Here is a 16,061-nt window from a genome sequence, read left to right on the forward strand (position 1 = left end):
GGAAAACATGTTGTGATCAAGATGTACCTTTTACCTAAATACAAAGTGAAATGAGGTGCAGAAATCCACTGCTGTGGGACTGGTTTTTGTCAGATCAAAAAGGTTCAAAAAATTCTGATCTTAATCTGACATTGTTGCTTTTTTATATATTTAAATGTGACATGCTTTTAACATCAATGCTATTCAATCTAACTAACAGTCAGCTGTGGTATTTTTCTGTATTTGTGAAGCAATTTCCGGTTTTTGTTTTTTTGTTTTTAGATTTCAGCAGCAAGGGAACATAGGGACATTACAAGACATCAAACCTGGCAGTTCCTAAATTAGAACAACAAAAAGACAGCATTCACCCAAATCTATAAATCTAGCAAGGGGTACAGGACAATAAGGGTACACAAACAGATAAAGGTGCAGAGATAAAAATGTTGATGAATGTTGCGTCCTTAAGAACTTTCTGTGAAAGAGATAAAGTGAAAAACTGGTACATTATACAAATGCCAATGTGATTTTTTTTATCAGTTGCCTGTCGCATAATTGAAAGGAGAATTTAGAAAATGGCTATTGCAGTATTTTACAGCACTTATAAGACAACAGATGTTTTTTTTTTTTTTTCTATTGCCTCAAGCCTTGTCAGTCTTCAGTGGTTTGAAATAAAAACTAAATTTCAGTGTTAGATCTGTAACTCAGGGTAATGAGAGAATTGGTTAGGGGTCTGACTAATGCAAGTAAATCTCCCAAACACAATGACAAGCAAGCAAATCCTTTATTTCAGGGCAGTTTCAGGAAAGTTTTTTAAATGATTAAATACAGTAGTACTTTTATTCAGCAGAGGATGCTGAATAAAAGTGACAGTAAATTCAAATATAGTAAGTTCAAAGGGTTACCCTTAACATCTATTTAAAATCTATTTAAAATATACTCACATGAGATGAATATATCAGTAGCCTAATAAAAGCTGATTTATTTTAGATAATAAAATAATAATAACAATGGGAATTAATTGTAGCCTAGGCCTAATGAGTTGCAGAAATAATTTCGTAAATCAGTATTACACAAGTGTAACTATTTATCAGATAAGCTTCTACTTATACAGTAGACCAGCCTTTCTCAAACTTTTTTCAGTCAGGGCACCTTTCAAAAGTGCATAAAATCTCAAGGCACCCCAGTGTAAAATATAATTTAAAAACACTGCATAACCCAAATGCAAATTATATATATATATATATATATATATATATATATATATATATATATATATATATATATATATATATATATATATATATATATATATATATATATATATATATAAAATGAATTGACAATTTTATTAATCCGTTCATAATATGTTTAACCCTTTCACACGTAAATTTAATATATTCTGGCTGACCCCCCCCAGCGTGAGTTTTTCAAGGGGACCGTTATTTAGAATGTGTCACTTTATGGTTTCCATGGTGACGCGTCATTGCTTGTAACGTGACACACCGCAGCAACAACAGAGATGAATGAATTATGATCTGCTTTTATGTCATTTTTTCTTTTTTATTCAAAATATTCACAAATTTGTTAGATATGGCATGAAATATCTGATATTCCGATTGTCAAATATATGCAAGTGGAAGTGTTTTGTTTTTTGAACACCATTATAACGATCGCGTTAGTTGAGCTGTATGCGCGATGGGCGCCGCCATGTTAGTTTGTGCCTCAGACGCAGTTCAGAGAATCGGATCTGTTGGATTTACAACAAGTGAATTCACCCACTTCTCCCGAAATACATAAAAGGAAGTGGCAGGTGAACTGGGAGAAGAATAGAGTAAATTTTAAAGTTACTTACACAATGTGTATCTGATATGAATAAAACTAATTATAATATAAATTATTATTATTGCCTCTTCCTTTGACATCAGTGTGTATTTTACAAACTCTAAATGTATTGTTTTTTTTGTAATTATGTCTGAAACCTAAAACAAACATTATGTGGATGAAAACACTGAAAAGTTGTGATATATGACAGCTGAGCGCGCCTGTCTCTGGCTCAGCGCCAGCCAACGCGCAAAAGCACATTTGAATTTAGCAGTTGATCACGTCATGCACTGACCGTTCTAATCACACCGGTGCTCCAGGGACTGATCGTACGTGCGAAAGGGTTAAAAGAAGAAGAATGTATTTATGTAAATTCAAATATATTTATATATGAAATGTCAGATTTTTTTTTTTTTTTAGCCTACGTAATTTTTTGGCGGCACCCCTGACACAGTCAGGAGGCACCCCAGTGTGCCGCGGCACCCACTTTGAGAAAGGCTGCAGTAGACAGTATACAATAATCAATGTCGCAATCGCATTTCAGTAGTTTTTTTTTTATAATATCAACACTATGGCAAGCATGGGCAAAACCGATAACAGGGCAGCTGGTAGCAGATTCTAATCACTCGAACTTTTGTCAAGTTTCTTGCTAAATCAAGCGTCTGGTAACTCTTTATTTTGCAGTTTCATTGTTACACATGTTGCATGAATTTACATAGTATTAACTATAAATTATGCATAATTACATGCAACTTACCCTAAACCAAACCCCAACCCTAAGTGCACGTAGTTAATTATATTACACAGTACTTAAATGCTTAATTACACTTAACAGACACCTTAAAATAAAGTGTAACCCTATGTCTTATCCTGAATGAAGAGCAAATATGTTTACTCATGAATAAAGATGTTTAACAGACATAGACACCGTTGATGACAGCTGTCAAGACTTGTTTTTACAAGTTGTTCCAGGGAAGTGGACAAACTGGAGACAAAATAGCCTAAGAGAGACTGCAATGACAACTATTGAACAGTGCTTTAAAAATATTATTATAAAACTAACAGTTTCAGGGAAGTTTTTTAAATTATTAAATACATTAGTACTTTTATTCAGCAAAGGATGCATTAAATTGATCAAAAGTGACAGTAAATTCAAATAATGTTACTAAATATTTCTATATCATAAGTGCCATTTTCTTTTAACTTTCTATTCATGGGTTTCCACAAAAATATTAAGGAGCCCATCTGTTTTTAACATTGATAATAATAAGAAATGTTTCTTGAGCACCAAATCATCATATGATATCTGAAGAATCATGTGACACTGAAGTCTGGAGTAATGATGCTGAAAATTCATCTTTATTAAAATAGAAATAATGTAGTAATATTTCACAATATTACTGTTTTATCTGTATTTTTGATAAAAATCTTACAGACTCCAAACTTTAGAACAGTAGTGTGGATTTTGTCACAATATGTATATAAAAAGCTGAAAACTCATACAAACTCTTACAATTGTACTGCTTATTCCGTTTAAAGTGCTTGTCCTATCAGCAGCCAGAAGATGGCGCAGTAGTAATGTTGCTCAAGGTCATTCAATGAACGAGGCTGCCATAGTTGTAGCTAGAAATCGCACAGCATCACTTGGTCCATCATGTGCGTTTGAGATGGGGAGATGACATTGAAAATTTGTCTGGTTGTAAATGATAATTCTTACAAACTGTGCCCTTCATATATTATGATATGTTACCCTATTGAATACATAAAATAGAAAGTAATGATCTAAATACACTTAAAAAATAAGATGATTGAAAAAATGAATTAAGTTTATTTTCTATTTTACAAAGATAATTGCTTTGACTAAATAAAATTAAAAAACAAAAAGATCTCAGCTATCAAATGAATTATAGTAGGCTATCATTTAAACAACACCCTTAACTTAAGTTCAAATTATATATACAAACATAGTTTAAGATAGTGTCATCATCATTGTTAATATTATGAACAATATACCATTTGAAACTAGCGTGCAATCGAATATACATAATTTTATAAATCACAATGTAAACTGAGCTCAAAATGACATAAAAGCTGCCATGTCCAATCAGTTTCTGTTCACTCATGTGCACGCTCACAATGACGCAGCACTGAAGTAGGTGATGCTCTGCACGTACTCCACAATGCACCAGTTTCCACCATAAAACACGAGAATACTCGATGCAAAAAGCTTCAAACACAACATCCACAACTTATATCCCCCATAACGTCAAGTACATTTAATCCATAGCCTTTAGATAAAATAAATTTAAGCTTTTAATCAATGAATTAAAATTTCCGCATCCCTGTCGAAGGCGGAGTCTTGCCGGTTGAAAACGTGCCTTTTGCCATGCAATCTCATTATCGTGCCGCGTGATGCGCGTCTGACCAATCACAGCGCGAGAAGCGCGCTCGCGCTGACCGCTTCCTGATGCTCAACATTTAACAGTGCGCAACTCCATCAGCCTTCTGCCTTCTCTGCTTTGCACCACGGTCAGCACTCGACTTCCCTTGCACTGGTTAGGCCAGATAAGGTAAGGTGAATCGTGGGCGTTTGTTGTAGCTTCTATATTTTAGCAGTTAAAAACATTTGTCATGATAATTAAGATGTGCCAAATCAGTGGTCGTGATGTTCGACCGAGTTATGCAATATTGAAGGTGATGCTGTCGTGCGGTGACGTCCTCTAGAATCTCAGTATTCAGTTACTGTTATCTAAATTTAACATTGCAACATTTATGTCACGCACATGCGAGTTCTTTTTAAGAATAGATACATCTGTGATCTAGGTTACATTAAACAGGTTCATTCAAAATTATAAAAGGCTATTTTATGTTGGAAGTAGTTCGTCTTAGGTTACAGCTGGTCTTTTGACAGCAAACTAAAACGAGTCCCAGTTTGACATCGGATATCGGAAAGGCTTTTAAACGGGAGACATTGCTGTTATTTATTTTGTAGCTTTTAAACGTTGCAAATAGATTTATTTGAGACTGAATGAAATGTAGTGACAGATCACCAAACCCATTTTAATGGTCATTACCATGTTTAAAGTCCTGAATTTGAAGCTAAATTTAATGTAATTCTCATTATCAGTCTTAAAATTGATAGCAACACATTCTCGACCCATTGCAGACAGGAGGCCTGGCACTTGTGACTGTCTGTCTCAGATAACCCAACCCACTGTGTTGTGGCCAGTAGGAAGTTTCCACAGACATTTAAGGCTATAGGATTTTCCATTGGTCCAAATGAAGTGGTTTTATATGTTAGCAAACCATGTTGACTGGGCAGGAAATGGTGATGATGAGGAAATGAGTCTTGTGATATTCATGGGAAAGGGTTTTCTTGTGACATCCTGGTCTAACAATGAAAATATTGTTTTTTGATATATTAATGTTTGCCTACATGAGTCAAATAAATCCTTTGTTTAAGGACACAACAGATTCAGAAAACTAATTATTTTAAAGAAGGTCAAGTAATTAATTAATTTGATGGATTAGTGTCCCGGATTAATTGATTAAACCTTCAACGGCATCATGCTTGAGTTGATTCAAGTGTTACTTCATATTTCCAAATGTCCAGTGCAGCTGCATTTTTAGGTGAACAGGTGCTGACAGCTGAAAGGCTCAGCTTTTCTTGGCTGGAGAGGGAGCTAGTCAACTGCATGTCATTAAGTTAGTTTATTCTCAAATCTTGCTGCCTGTTGCTCATGTTGACTGTCAAAAAGGGGTGGATTACTCAGTTTGAATCTGTAAGTCCTTTGAGGACTGCATCAACTGAAACTCCAAATCATAAAAGGAGTTTATGCTGATGGTGAAACGGTACCTTCTTCACATTTGACTCAAGTTGGAGTAGAGTAATAATTTCCTAGTGGGGAATCACCATGGTGAAACAGTACCTTCTTCATCTTTGACTCAATTTGGAGTAGAGTAATAATTTCCTAGTGGGGAAATCACCATAAGGCCTTCAGTGGGATTAGCTTTGACCAAATGTGCAATATATAGAATAAACTAATTGTAATAAATATGAATTCTATTTATAATAAAAATAAAGTACTGTGAAGTCAACTTAGGCATCACAACATTAGTGTACATAATAATAAAAAAAGATATTTATTTTGAGTTTTGCTAATTATTAATTAGTTATATTAAGATTTAAATTTAAAAATAAAATTTAGACTTTATAGTGATATCGATATGAAGTATGGTACCGGTATATAGTGCATCTCCAGCCTTATTTGTGTTATTTTGTGATTATCTGATGTCCCTATCAGCTCCTCATGTTCTTAACATGTTATTTTCTGCTCAGAAACTGCACCATGTCTATCCTGAAGATCCACGCCCGTGAAATCTTTGACTCCCGTGGAAACCCCACTGTGGAGGTTGATCTCTACACTAAGAAAGGTTTGTAATAATCAAATTGTCAAGCACTTTTAACATTTTCGAGCGTTTTGCATTGTATTATTTACCACAAATAGTTTTTTAATACTCAAAAAATTATTAATTATATATATTATACATTGATCTGACCCTTCTTTCAGGACATTTAATCCATTCATCCATTTTGCAAGGTTGACATGCAAATGTAAAACTGAGACCATTTCAGAGATAAAATGCATTGCCCACAAACTGTCTCTTCAACTGCTGTGCAGAACAGTCCATTACATGTCCAACATCAATACAAAGCGACAGTAATTGACATTGTATGCGATGTTATTGGGGCGTAGAGTCTGAATGCGGTGGTAGTTTCACATGGGTGAGCTTCTGAACGGCTCCCTGCCTATTCAGGCCCTCATGTTGGAGTCCAATAGCCCAGAGTCGACATATCAGGTTGTAGGTGGTTATAAATAGCCAAAGTAATACATACCACTTGGATTGCATTGCTACTGTATGGTGGTGCTTTGCACATGAACACAGGATTTCTTTTTAAAAGAAATGAATTTATTTAGCATGGATGCATTAAATTGATGAAAAGTGACAGTAGACTATATTTATATTTTAAATTGTAATAATATTTCACGATATTATTGATTTTACTGTAATTTTGATAAAATATATGTGGCCTTGGTGAGCATAAGAGACTTCATTCAAAAACATAAAAAAAACTTTTTAACGCTAGTGTACATTTAGACTTTGCCATTATTCTCATATTAATGTTTTGCTCATTCACAACAACATTCAAGTATATACATGATTTTAGAACTTGCTTTTTGTCTAGTGGCACGCACTCTAGTCTAACACAAGGCGGTGTCTTGGCCTCTAACATATTATGCCCAGAGATTTAATTATATTCAGTGACCATTTTGAAAGATTGAGGCTGGCAAGTGAGCAAATATGTAGAATGTCTCTCCTGCCAGATTGTATTGAAGAGAGAGAGGGAGTTGGCATACACTGCCAAGCTAGTAGATACTTCCCTGTGTAAGATGAAGGTGCTATTTTTTTAGGGACTATTGTGTAAAATGTATATTCATCCTTTGCCAATGTTCCTGTACTACTCTCTGTCCCAGATGAAGTGCAGACAACTCACCCAGATCTAATGCGTCTGTGTGTATTTGAGCGCAGCTTAATGAATGTGTTTTGATTAAACAGTGTGAGGTCGGGCTGGAAAAATACAGCCTAAAGTATAGCTTAGAGTTGTTTTAATAGTGCACAATTTTTAGGAATTTGGAAAATCATTTGATATGATAATGATTGGATCAGTGTATTAACACAGATATGCTACAAAGATCAGAACTAGAAATTATTCTACTCAGGTTTCTTATTTTGTATGTTTGGGTACTCTACTGTTGCTTGGTGAAAATGATTGGTTGGGTACAAAATCGCTATGTAATAGTTGATTTTTTTTTTCTGGTTAAGCTTTAAATCCGTTTTCATCTGCACGCTCTGGCAGTCGACTCGTCTGCTCGCTCTGGCAAGCCGAGCTGATTGAATATGGATGGGCAGATTTGCCACACTTGGAGTTGAAATGTGCCATCATGAAGTGCACGTGTGCCAACCTCAACCTTTCTCTCAGTCGGTTACATCACAAGAGGAAACCCCCTCTACAACACTTCCTACATTGAGTGTAGTTGATAAAAAAATAGGCTTGAGGCTTCATGCTTTTTATCAATTGTTTAATCAATCAATTAGTTTTGTTTTCCTTTAAAGATATTATGCACTATATATATATTGATATGTAATCCGCTGGCGGTATGCAGAGATTCTATACATTGTGATTGTATACAAACGGATTTATTTGAGAAAAATCAGCAGAGTTGTTTGTACATGTACATTGAATGAGGAAACCTGTGAATGGTTATACATATTTATTGTTCAACAGGCCTCTTCAGAGCTGCAGTGCCCAGCGGCGCATCCACTGGCATCTATGAAGCCCTTGAACTCCGCGACAATGACAAGACACGTTATCTGGGCAAAGGTTTGTATTTCAGATATTCAGTTTGTACATGTAGTATTTCAAATCATCTCTATCCTTTACAGTATGAAAAAAATTATTCAAGTTTTAACGTTTGAGGAGTTTTTGAACATTATTGCATTGTTATTGCATTGTATATTGTTAAGGGTTTTTGAAATGCATTAGATTAAAATATAAATAATGAAATATACACAAAACTATTCAGTAAGAATGAAATTAATATTCATTTAGCAAGGACACATTAAATTGATTGAAAGTGACAGTAAAGACATTTATAATATTACAGAAGATTTCTATTTCAAATAAATTCTGTTCTTTGAACTTTCTATTCATTAAAGAATCCAGAAAAATGTAAAACAGTTTCTGCAAAAATATTAAACAGCACAACCTTTTTTGACATTAATAATAATAAATGTGAAAATTAGTGTGCCTATAAAAATCTAATTTAATTTTCTTTGTGAAACATTATACAAATGTGCATAATATAATGTTTATTTCATATATCATAATAACCATCCAGTGAAAATCTGAATGAAATTCAGAATATACTTTTATTTATTTGTTTATTTTTTTAAACATTCATTTCTTAATTTCTTTGAAATATATAATTCCCTCACAGTTTTTGTCATTGCTCTTTCCATTGGCACTGCAGTTTTTTCCTCTTCTCTCATCCTCTGTTTCTTCTGCCGTCTTTTCTCCTCTGTCAGGGGTGAAAAGAGCTGTTAAATATGTAAATGAGTTCTTGGCACCTGCTTTGTGTAATCAGGTAAATTAGCGTGTGTATTAACTGAAGTGAGGAACTTAACCCCTTTTGATATAGCACAGAAGCAGCATGAGCGTTTGGGTTTGCTTTGATGACTAACCACGGCAGGTATTTGTAGGTGATCACAGATGTTCTCATTGACAGTACAGCACTTACCTGCTCTGTGATCATCTAGTCATGTCTGCTCTGCATGTTCATCCACTCCTTGGCCTTGGTCAGTGATGGTCTGCTTGTGTCCCTGCAGGTGTCTCAAAAGCTGTTGAGCATATCAATAAATCAATTGCACCTGCTCTGGTTAGCCAGGTAGGAATATTTGTTCTTTGACTAACATGATAATGTGTACTGTTGTTGAGCTGTGGTTATTCGTAATATGCAAGACAAGTACTGTAAGATTATTTGAGAGAATTAGATAAGTTTGGGACCATTATTTGAAATGGTAAGTGTCTTGTTGTGAACACTAATGTTTGATAGAATATTAGAATTTAGTCATTTTTAAAGACAGTTATAAAGATAAAGCCCTCCCCCTAATCTCACAATGCTGTGAATGCCATAACGTTGCATTTGTTCTATGCTAAATGAAGTTTGTGTGGACATCATACTCCTTGTAGAATGATTAATATTATCATGAATTAATCTCTTGTGCTTAAACAGAGCGTTTCAGTCTTGGAGCAGGAGAAGATCGATAAGCTGATGCTTGATATGGATGGCACAGAAAACAAGTGTAAGCATATTAATATGATTAAGTGTTTTTTGTTTTTTTTATCATTACAATTCCTTTAGCTGCTATAACAATGTATTTACGAAATGAAAGTGTTATTTATCACAGCTATTTTATAAAGACTCTGAAATATGCATCCATGATTTTAATGAATGTGCTCACTTGAATCCACAGCAAAGTTTGGTGCAAATGCCATCCTGGGCGTTTCCCTGGCTGTGTGCAAGGCTGGTGCTGCAGAGAAGGGCGTCCCCCTCTACCGCCACATCGCAGACCTCGCTGGCAACCCAGAAGTCATTCTCCCAGTCCCTGTACGTGCTCAGAAGAATAAACAGTCTTTTCTGCTCTACATTACAATGTTTTGATGTTTCCATCCACCTATTTTATGCAAATTTTGGGATATCACTTTTTTGTTAAGCAAACCTAAAGGAATTTTTTTATTAATTAGTCATGTTTACATCAAGTTTATCAGAGCGTCTGTCTGCACACTCTAAACCACTAATAAGTTATCACTAACTATGTTTCCATCCACCTAATTGTGTGCACATTTTGGGATATTGCATTAAAAAATGCTGGATGGAGATGCCAAAAAATGCATAAATGAAAAAAATGTGCATAAAAAACATGCACTCAATTGATGGCGGATACATTTTTTTATCCGATAAGACAACATGTGCATAGCCTACGATATAAACACATTTACCGAATAAATCCCTCGATGTGCAACACAAACCTTGAATTGGCCTCAACAGTGGATGTGATTGAATAAATGGACTAACCAGCGGATTAGTTTTAGTGCACCGTAGTGGTTCAACGGATCACAAATCTCACAATTCGGATCATATTACGGTTTTTGAGTCACGGATCGGATAATTTTTTGGATTGGGGGTCGGGGGCAAATGTAACTTTGTTTTCCATTTATTACTTCAAGCAACACATTAAAGGACAAGTTCGGTATTTTACACTTAAAGCCCTGTTTACAGATCGTTTCTGATGAAATAGAACGGTTAAGATAAAATTTTGGACAAATGCTGCTGTCCCGAGAATTTTAGGTTTCTTTCGCTTTCCCCCCCACCAGTAGACTGGGTGTATAGGTGCACTCGAACACTCCTTCCTAAAACACATTAAACTTTCGTTTACAAAGACGTGAAACTCACCGAGTGGTCAGGGATGTTCACTGATATGCTCACACAAAAATCGCAGCAAAATATGCTTTCCAACAGGTGTTTTACCATTCGTTGTAAAACTGTGGACCTATTTTTCCAAACGTCTCACACCCGTAGATTCTTCCGTTGAGAGCTTGAATAATAGACACTCCAGCCCAGTTGGTGGTGATAATGCACCTTTGCAAGCAAACCACTGGCATTTCATTGTTTGCGATCCATAGACATAAAAAAAACACGAAGAAGAAGAAGAAAACAACCCCTGAACCCCATTTCAGTTTCCGGTGGCGGAGTAATCGGTACCTCACAGCACATCCAATGCAAGTCAATGGAGGAGACAAAAACTACGATAAAACCTGTTGGAAAGCATATTTTGCAGCGATTTTTGTGTGAGCATATCAGTGGACACCCCTGACCACTCGGTGAGTTTCACGTCTTTGTAAACGAAAGTTTAATGTGTTTTAGGAAGGAGTGTTCGAGTGCACCTATACACCCAGTCTACTGGTGGGGGGGAAAGCGAAAGAAACCTAAAATTCTCCGGACAGCAGCATTTGTCCAAAATGTAATCTTAACCGTTCTATTTCATCAGAAACGATCTGTAAACAGGGCTTTAAGTGTAAAATACCGAACTTGTCCTTTAAGTACTTCAATACCACAGCAAAAACTACTAGCCTAACTAATAAAGTTCAAACATTATTAAAGGAAAGTGCCTATTTATTGTCTGCTGTCACTTTAAGAGCTAATGCACGGATCCAATATGCTTGAGCTGGAATGGTTTAAAATTGCTTGAATGTGCGATGTGTTTTGTGCGATATTGCCATTTTGCGCATAAGTTTGGATGGAAACGTAGCTACTTTCAATTAAAGACAAGAGTCATAGTGGCTAGAACTTCCATTTCTCTTTTGCACTATTTTATCATGCTTTGCAACTTTTTTTTTTTTTTAACAAATTAGGGTTTTTTTCCAGCTCAGCATGGATGGAAATATGGCTAAAATTCTATAATGCTTCAGTTGAAATACATTTAGCTTATGTCAGCCAAAATTGCTGAATTAGTGCATGCTTGATTGTTCAGGTCTGGAATAAATTTCCCATGTACCATAAACAATACTGAAGTATGCAAACTCTGGCACAATATAAATAGACTGTCTGTTTTCAAAGGCCTTCAACGTTATCAACGGCGGCTCCCACGCCGGCAACAAGCTGGCTATGCAGGAGTTCATGATCCTGCCCATCGGTGCCAGCAACTTCAAAGAAGCCATGCGCATTGGTGCTGAGGTCTATCACAATCTGAAGAATGTCATCAAGGAGAAGTACGGCAAAGATGCCACCAATGTGGGCGATGAAGGTGGCTTCGCCCCCAACATCCTTGAGAACAAAGAAGGTGAGATTCTGGAGTTTAGATCTAGAATGCCTTGCATTTTTATGGAGCAGATTTTTAAGGATGTAAATGCTGCAGGACTATGAATTGATGTAAAATAGCCCATATTTTTACACAGAACAACACCATAAATATAAAACATATTCATGGTAAAAACAAACTTGGGGAATTAAAGGTAACTATATAAGAAAATACATACATTTAAAATCAATTCATCCTGTTAGCCTCTGGCAAGCAAACTAGTACAGATATGTACTGATAAACAATATGGTATAATATAGACTGATTGTAGATGACACAGAGATAACTCGAGGAGTCAGAGATTACTGTTATCTTGATGATAGATAAGTGAGTTTACAAACATGACCATTTGAACAACAAAATCCTTGAGTTACTGTGAATCATTACCTAAACTTATACTTCAAAACTTATTTCTTTCCATCAAAAAACAAATGTTTTTATTTTAAGATCTTGTGCATTGCTATAATTGAATTGAAACTAGTGAAGTTCTGCAGCTGTGGCTCAGTCTCTGGGGAATTCTGGGAATGCTCATGACCTTTGTGCTGTCTGCGAATCAGTCATACCATCTGCCCACCTAAGAGAAAAATAATGTAGAGTTCTTCACATTTAACTGAATTACTTGCTCTTTGAATGTGTAAATATTTATCCTCTTCTTTACCAGTATTTTTTTTTTTATCTCAATGTTAATTTAGTTGTCTTAAAATATTAGTCAGGAATCCAAAAGTTAGCACCATGAAATATATCCTCGAGATGATAGATCCTCGAGTTTAAATAAAAGAACAAATCAGTGCCTGAACTCATCTTTTTGCTATAGAAATATTAATGATTTGTTATGAGTTCTTAAAGTTGTAAATGGGCATTTGACATGAAACACCTTTGGGAAGTTAACAGTCTGCAGTATGACGTTCTATACACATGTAGTTTTTATTCCTGTATGAGAAACCCTAAACATAAACTTTGCTTTATATATGAATGATAACATTTTAACCTAAAATTTTTCTTTTTAAGCTCTGGAGCTGCTGAAGAATGCCATTAGCAAAGCCGGCTACACCGACAAGATTGTGATCGGCATGGATGTGGCCGCCTCTGAGTTCTACAAGGGTGGCAAGTACGACCTGGACTTCAAATCACCTGATGACCCCAGCCGTTATATCAGCCCTGACCAGCTGGCTGACCTCTACAGGAGCTTTGTTAAAGATTATCCTGGTCAGTTGCCCTGATCTTTAGTGATACTATGTGTGAGAGTGTGATACTCCACTGTAATCCTCAGATGGCCAGTGACAACTGCTTTGTGCATAAGTTTTGTGATAAATTAGTATATAGATTAACATTAACAAATTTGAATATATAAAAATATGAATTGTTAGTTAAGGATGTTAAACCTTATGTAAAGTGTTACCAAAAACACACGTTTTACTTGCCTAAGTATGTTTACCCAAACACAAATTCCTCCCTCATGCATGTTGGGTATCTTTAGATCTTCTAAAAAAAGACCCAGGTCTTTGAAAAGATCCAGCAGTGAATGACATAGACCGTGCTGAAGGGGTGTCTCGGCAGGGGTGATTTAACCCCCTTGAGACCAGTTCCCGGGATACAGCATTACCTGTATTAGGTCTATATTCATTAAACAGTTGTATTGCAGGGTACATTCAAAAGTTTTTGGTCAGTAAGGTTTTATTACTTCTATTAAGAAACTAATACTTTTATTTAGATTAGAATAATCACATGAATAAATTACATTTTAAAATATATTACAAAAGAAATTGTGATAATATTTCACAATAATACTTTTTACTGTATTTTTGATGTAGCCTAAGCATAAGAGGTTTGTCACAATTTCAAAATTTCAGTAGTTATTTACCAGTACCATTTCATAATTCTTTATACCAGTTTTGCAAACTGCAAAAATCCTTTATTTAAAAAGTTGAATAGAAATAGAAATATTTACCTATTAAAAATAATGGCTTTAATTACTTTGAAAGCATATCTGAAATATCTTAAAGTAAACATTGCACAGATCTCTTTACTTGAATTTACACGGCAAGACCTAATAGAGCCAATATTTTGACATCTCAAAAAAAAAAAAAAATCCCGCCTGTTTACATTTCCAAACAAATATGTAGATTTTGTGATTGATATGTGCCAGGTGGTCACTTCAGCTCCAGCCCAAATCAATCAAGTCTCATCTTTGCTTTTCAGTGGTCTCCATTGAGGATCCATTTGACCAGGATGACTGGGAGGCCTGGAGCAACTTCACTGCCAGCACTAGCATCCAGGTGGTGGGTGATGACCTCACAGTGACCAACCCCAAGCGCATCGCCAAAGCGGTGTCTGATAAAGCCTGCAACTGCCTGCTGCTCAAAGTCAACCAGATCGGCTCAGTCACCGAGTCCCTTCAGGCGTGAGTGTTTCTAATATCTCACACGATGGTTGTGGATATTTTTAAATAAGAACTAACTCAAATTTAACTGCATTTGATCTTGTATGTAATGTCTTTTGTTAGCTGTAAGATGGCCCAGTCTAATGGATGGGGTGTAATGGTCAGCCACCGTTCTGGAGAGACAGAGGACACCTTCATCGCTGACCTTGTGGTCGGACTCTGCACTGGCCAGGTACGTGATTTGCCAAACACCATCTTAGCTATGGCCGGCCAATGCTGTGTATGGGATCAAAAAGTAAATTGTCTCATTTTCCCCTCAGATCAAGACTGGTGCTCCCTGCCGGTCTGAGCGCCTGGCCAAGTACAATCAGCTGCTGAGGTGAGCTTTTGCGTTTGTGTATCATTATTGCACTCTTAAATGGCTTCTGATTGAATACTTGATTCTGATTGGTCAATCGCTGCATTATGCAGGAAAAGATTTTTGCATAGTAAAATTTCCTACCTTTCAAAGATTTGGGGACAGTAAAGACATTTATAATGTTAAAAAATCATACTATTTTTTTTAAATAATTTTTTATAAAAAAATGTTGATCAAATAAATGCAACCTTGGTGAACAAGAGAATTCCTTCAAAAACATTTTAAAAATGTTACCGTCCTCAAACTTTTGTTTTCTCTTTTTGTGATGACTTTTTTCTGCATTATTTTGTCTTACTAAAGCAACTATAATAACTAGCGTTAAGTCCCAGTCTGTACTTCTTAAGTTGTTTAAACTGAGTGAAATTCCAAGATTGATTCTGATAATGTTTGACATCTGCAGGATTGAGGAGGAGCTTGGTGACAAGGCTCGTTTCGCTGGAAAGAACTTCAGGAAGCCCATCTGAAGCGGCGGCCCGTCACCGGTCTTAGTGTGCTCATCGTGCTTTACTCTCCTACACAAAACGCCACGCAAAGCCAGCTCCTGTAGAATGGAGACTAGATGGAGAAGCTGTATTCAAAAGTCCAGATCTGTAGTCTATGGCACAGTACACTGCTCTCCGTGACGGCCCCTGCCCCCATCCATGCTTTGGTATCCAAATAGCATCAGTCCTTCAATTGTGTCTGTGTGTGAGAGATCTTTGTTTAGCTTCTTGTGAGTTGTTGTGATTCTGGTGCTCCACTGAGTGTTTTACGAAAGAGCTGAAGTTGTTCACCGTGCCGCAGTGTGCAGCACGAGTATGTGTGTTGTGTTGCTTTTGAAAAGTGTTAGTTCTATATGTGTGGCATAACAAATAAATTATCCCTATTAAAAAGGAAGAGTGTGGGTGAAGTTTATATTTATTTATTAAATAATATAATTGTATTTTATATATGTATATATAAAAAAACAACTATATTATTATTATTAATTAGCAATATCTA

General features: G+C 35.8%; 1 protein-coding gene across 2 annotated transcripts; it reads left to right on the forward strand.

Annotated features, from left to right (window-relative positions):
- Window positions 1-4,226: 4,226 nt before the first annotated feature.
- Window positions 4,227-15,952, forward strand: eno1a (enolase 1a, (alpha)). 2 transcript variants are annotated; one of them, XM_081387678.1, is made up of 12 exons: window positions 4,227-4,370; window positions 6,140-6,234; window positions 8,150-8,245; window positions 8,950-9,008; window positions 9,657-9,726; window positions 9,898-10,031; window positions 12,042-12,264; window positions 13,291-13,488; window positions 14,482-14,683; window positions 14,786-14,894; window positions 14,983-15,041; window positions 15,481-15,952. In XM_081387678.1, exons 2-12 carry the CDS (start codon window positions 6,150-6,152, stop codon window positions 15,542-15,544), a joined length of 1,299 nt encoding a protein of 432 aa, XP_081243804.1. In that variant the 5' UTR covers window positions 4,227-4,370; window positions 6,140-6,149; the 3' UTR covers window positions 15,545-15,952. The 2 variants fall into 2 exon arrangements, with proteins under 2 accessions (XP_081243804.1, XP_081243805.1); XM_081387679.1 differs by lacking the exon at window positions 8,950-9,008 and adding an exon at window positions 9,250-9,308 and having other exon boundaries at window positions 4,240-4,370.
- The last annotated feature ends 109 nt before the right edge of the window (window positions 15,953-16,061 follow it).

Source organism: Scardinius erythrophthalmus, assembly GCF_964197995.2.
Source record: "Scardinius erythrophthalmus genome assembly, chromosome: 15".
Classification (NCBI taxonomy): Eukaryota; Metazoa; Chordata; class Actinopteri; order Cypriniformes; family Leuciscidae; genus Scardinius; species Scardinius erythrophthalmus.

Bases quoted from the DNA above. Each gene is read 5' to 3' on its own strand.
- eno1a (XM_081387678.1), top strand. From the start codon at position 6,150: ATGTCTATCCTGAAGATCCACGCCCGTGAAATCTTTGACTCCCGTGGA. The intron at 10,032-12,041 runs GTACGTGCTCAG...CTGTTTTCAAAG, and splicing joins AAGTCATTCTCCCAGTCCCT to GCCTTCAACGTTATCAACGG. The intron at 15,042-15,480 runs GTGAGCTTTTGC...TGACATCTGCAG, and splicing joins AAGTACAATCAGCTGCTGAG to GATTGAGGAGGAGCTTGGTG.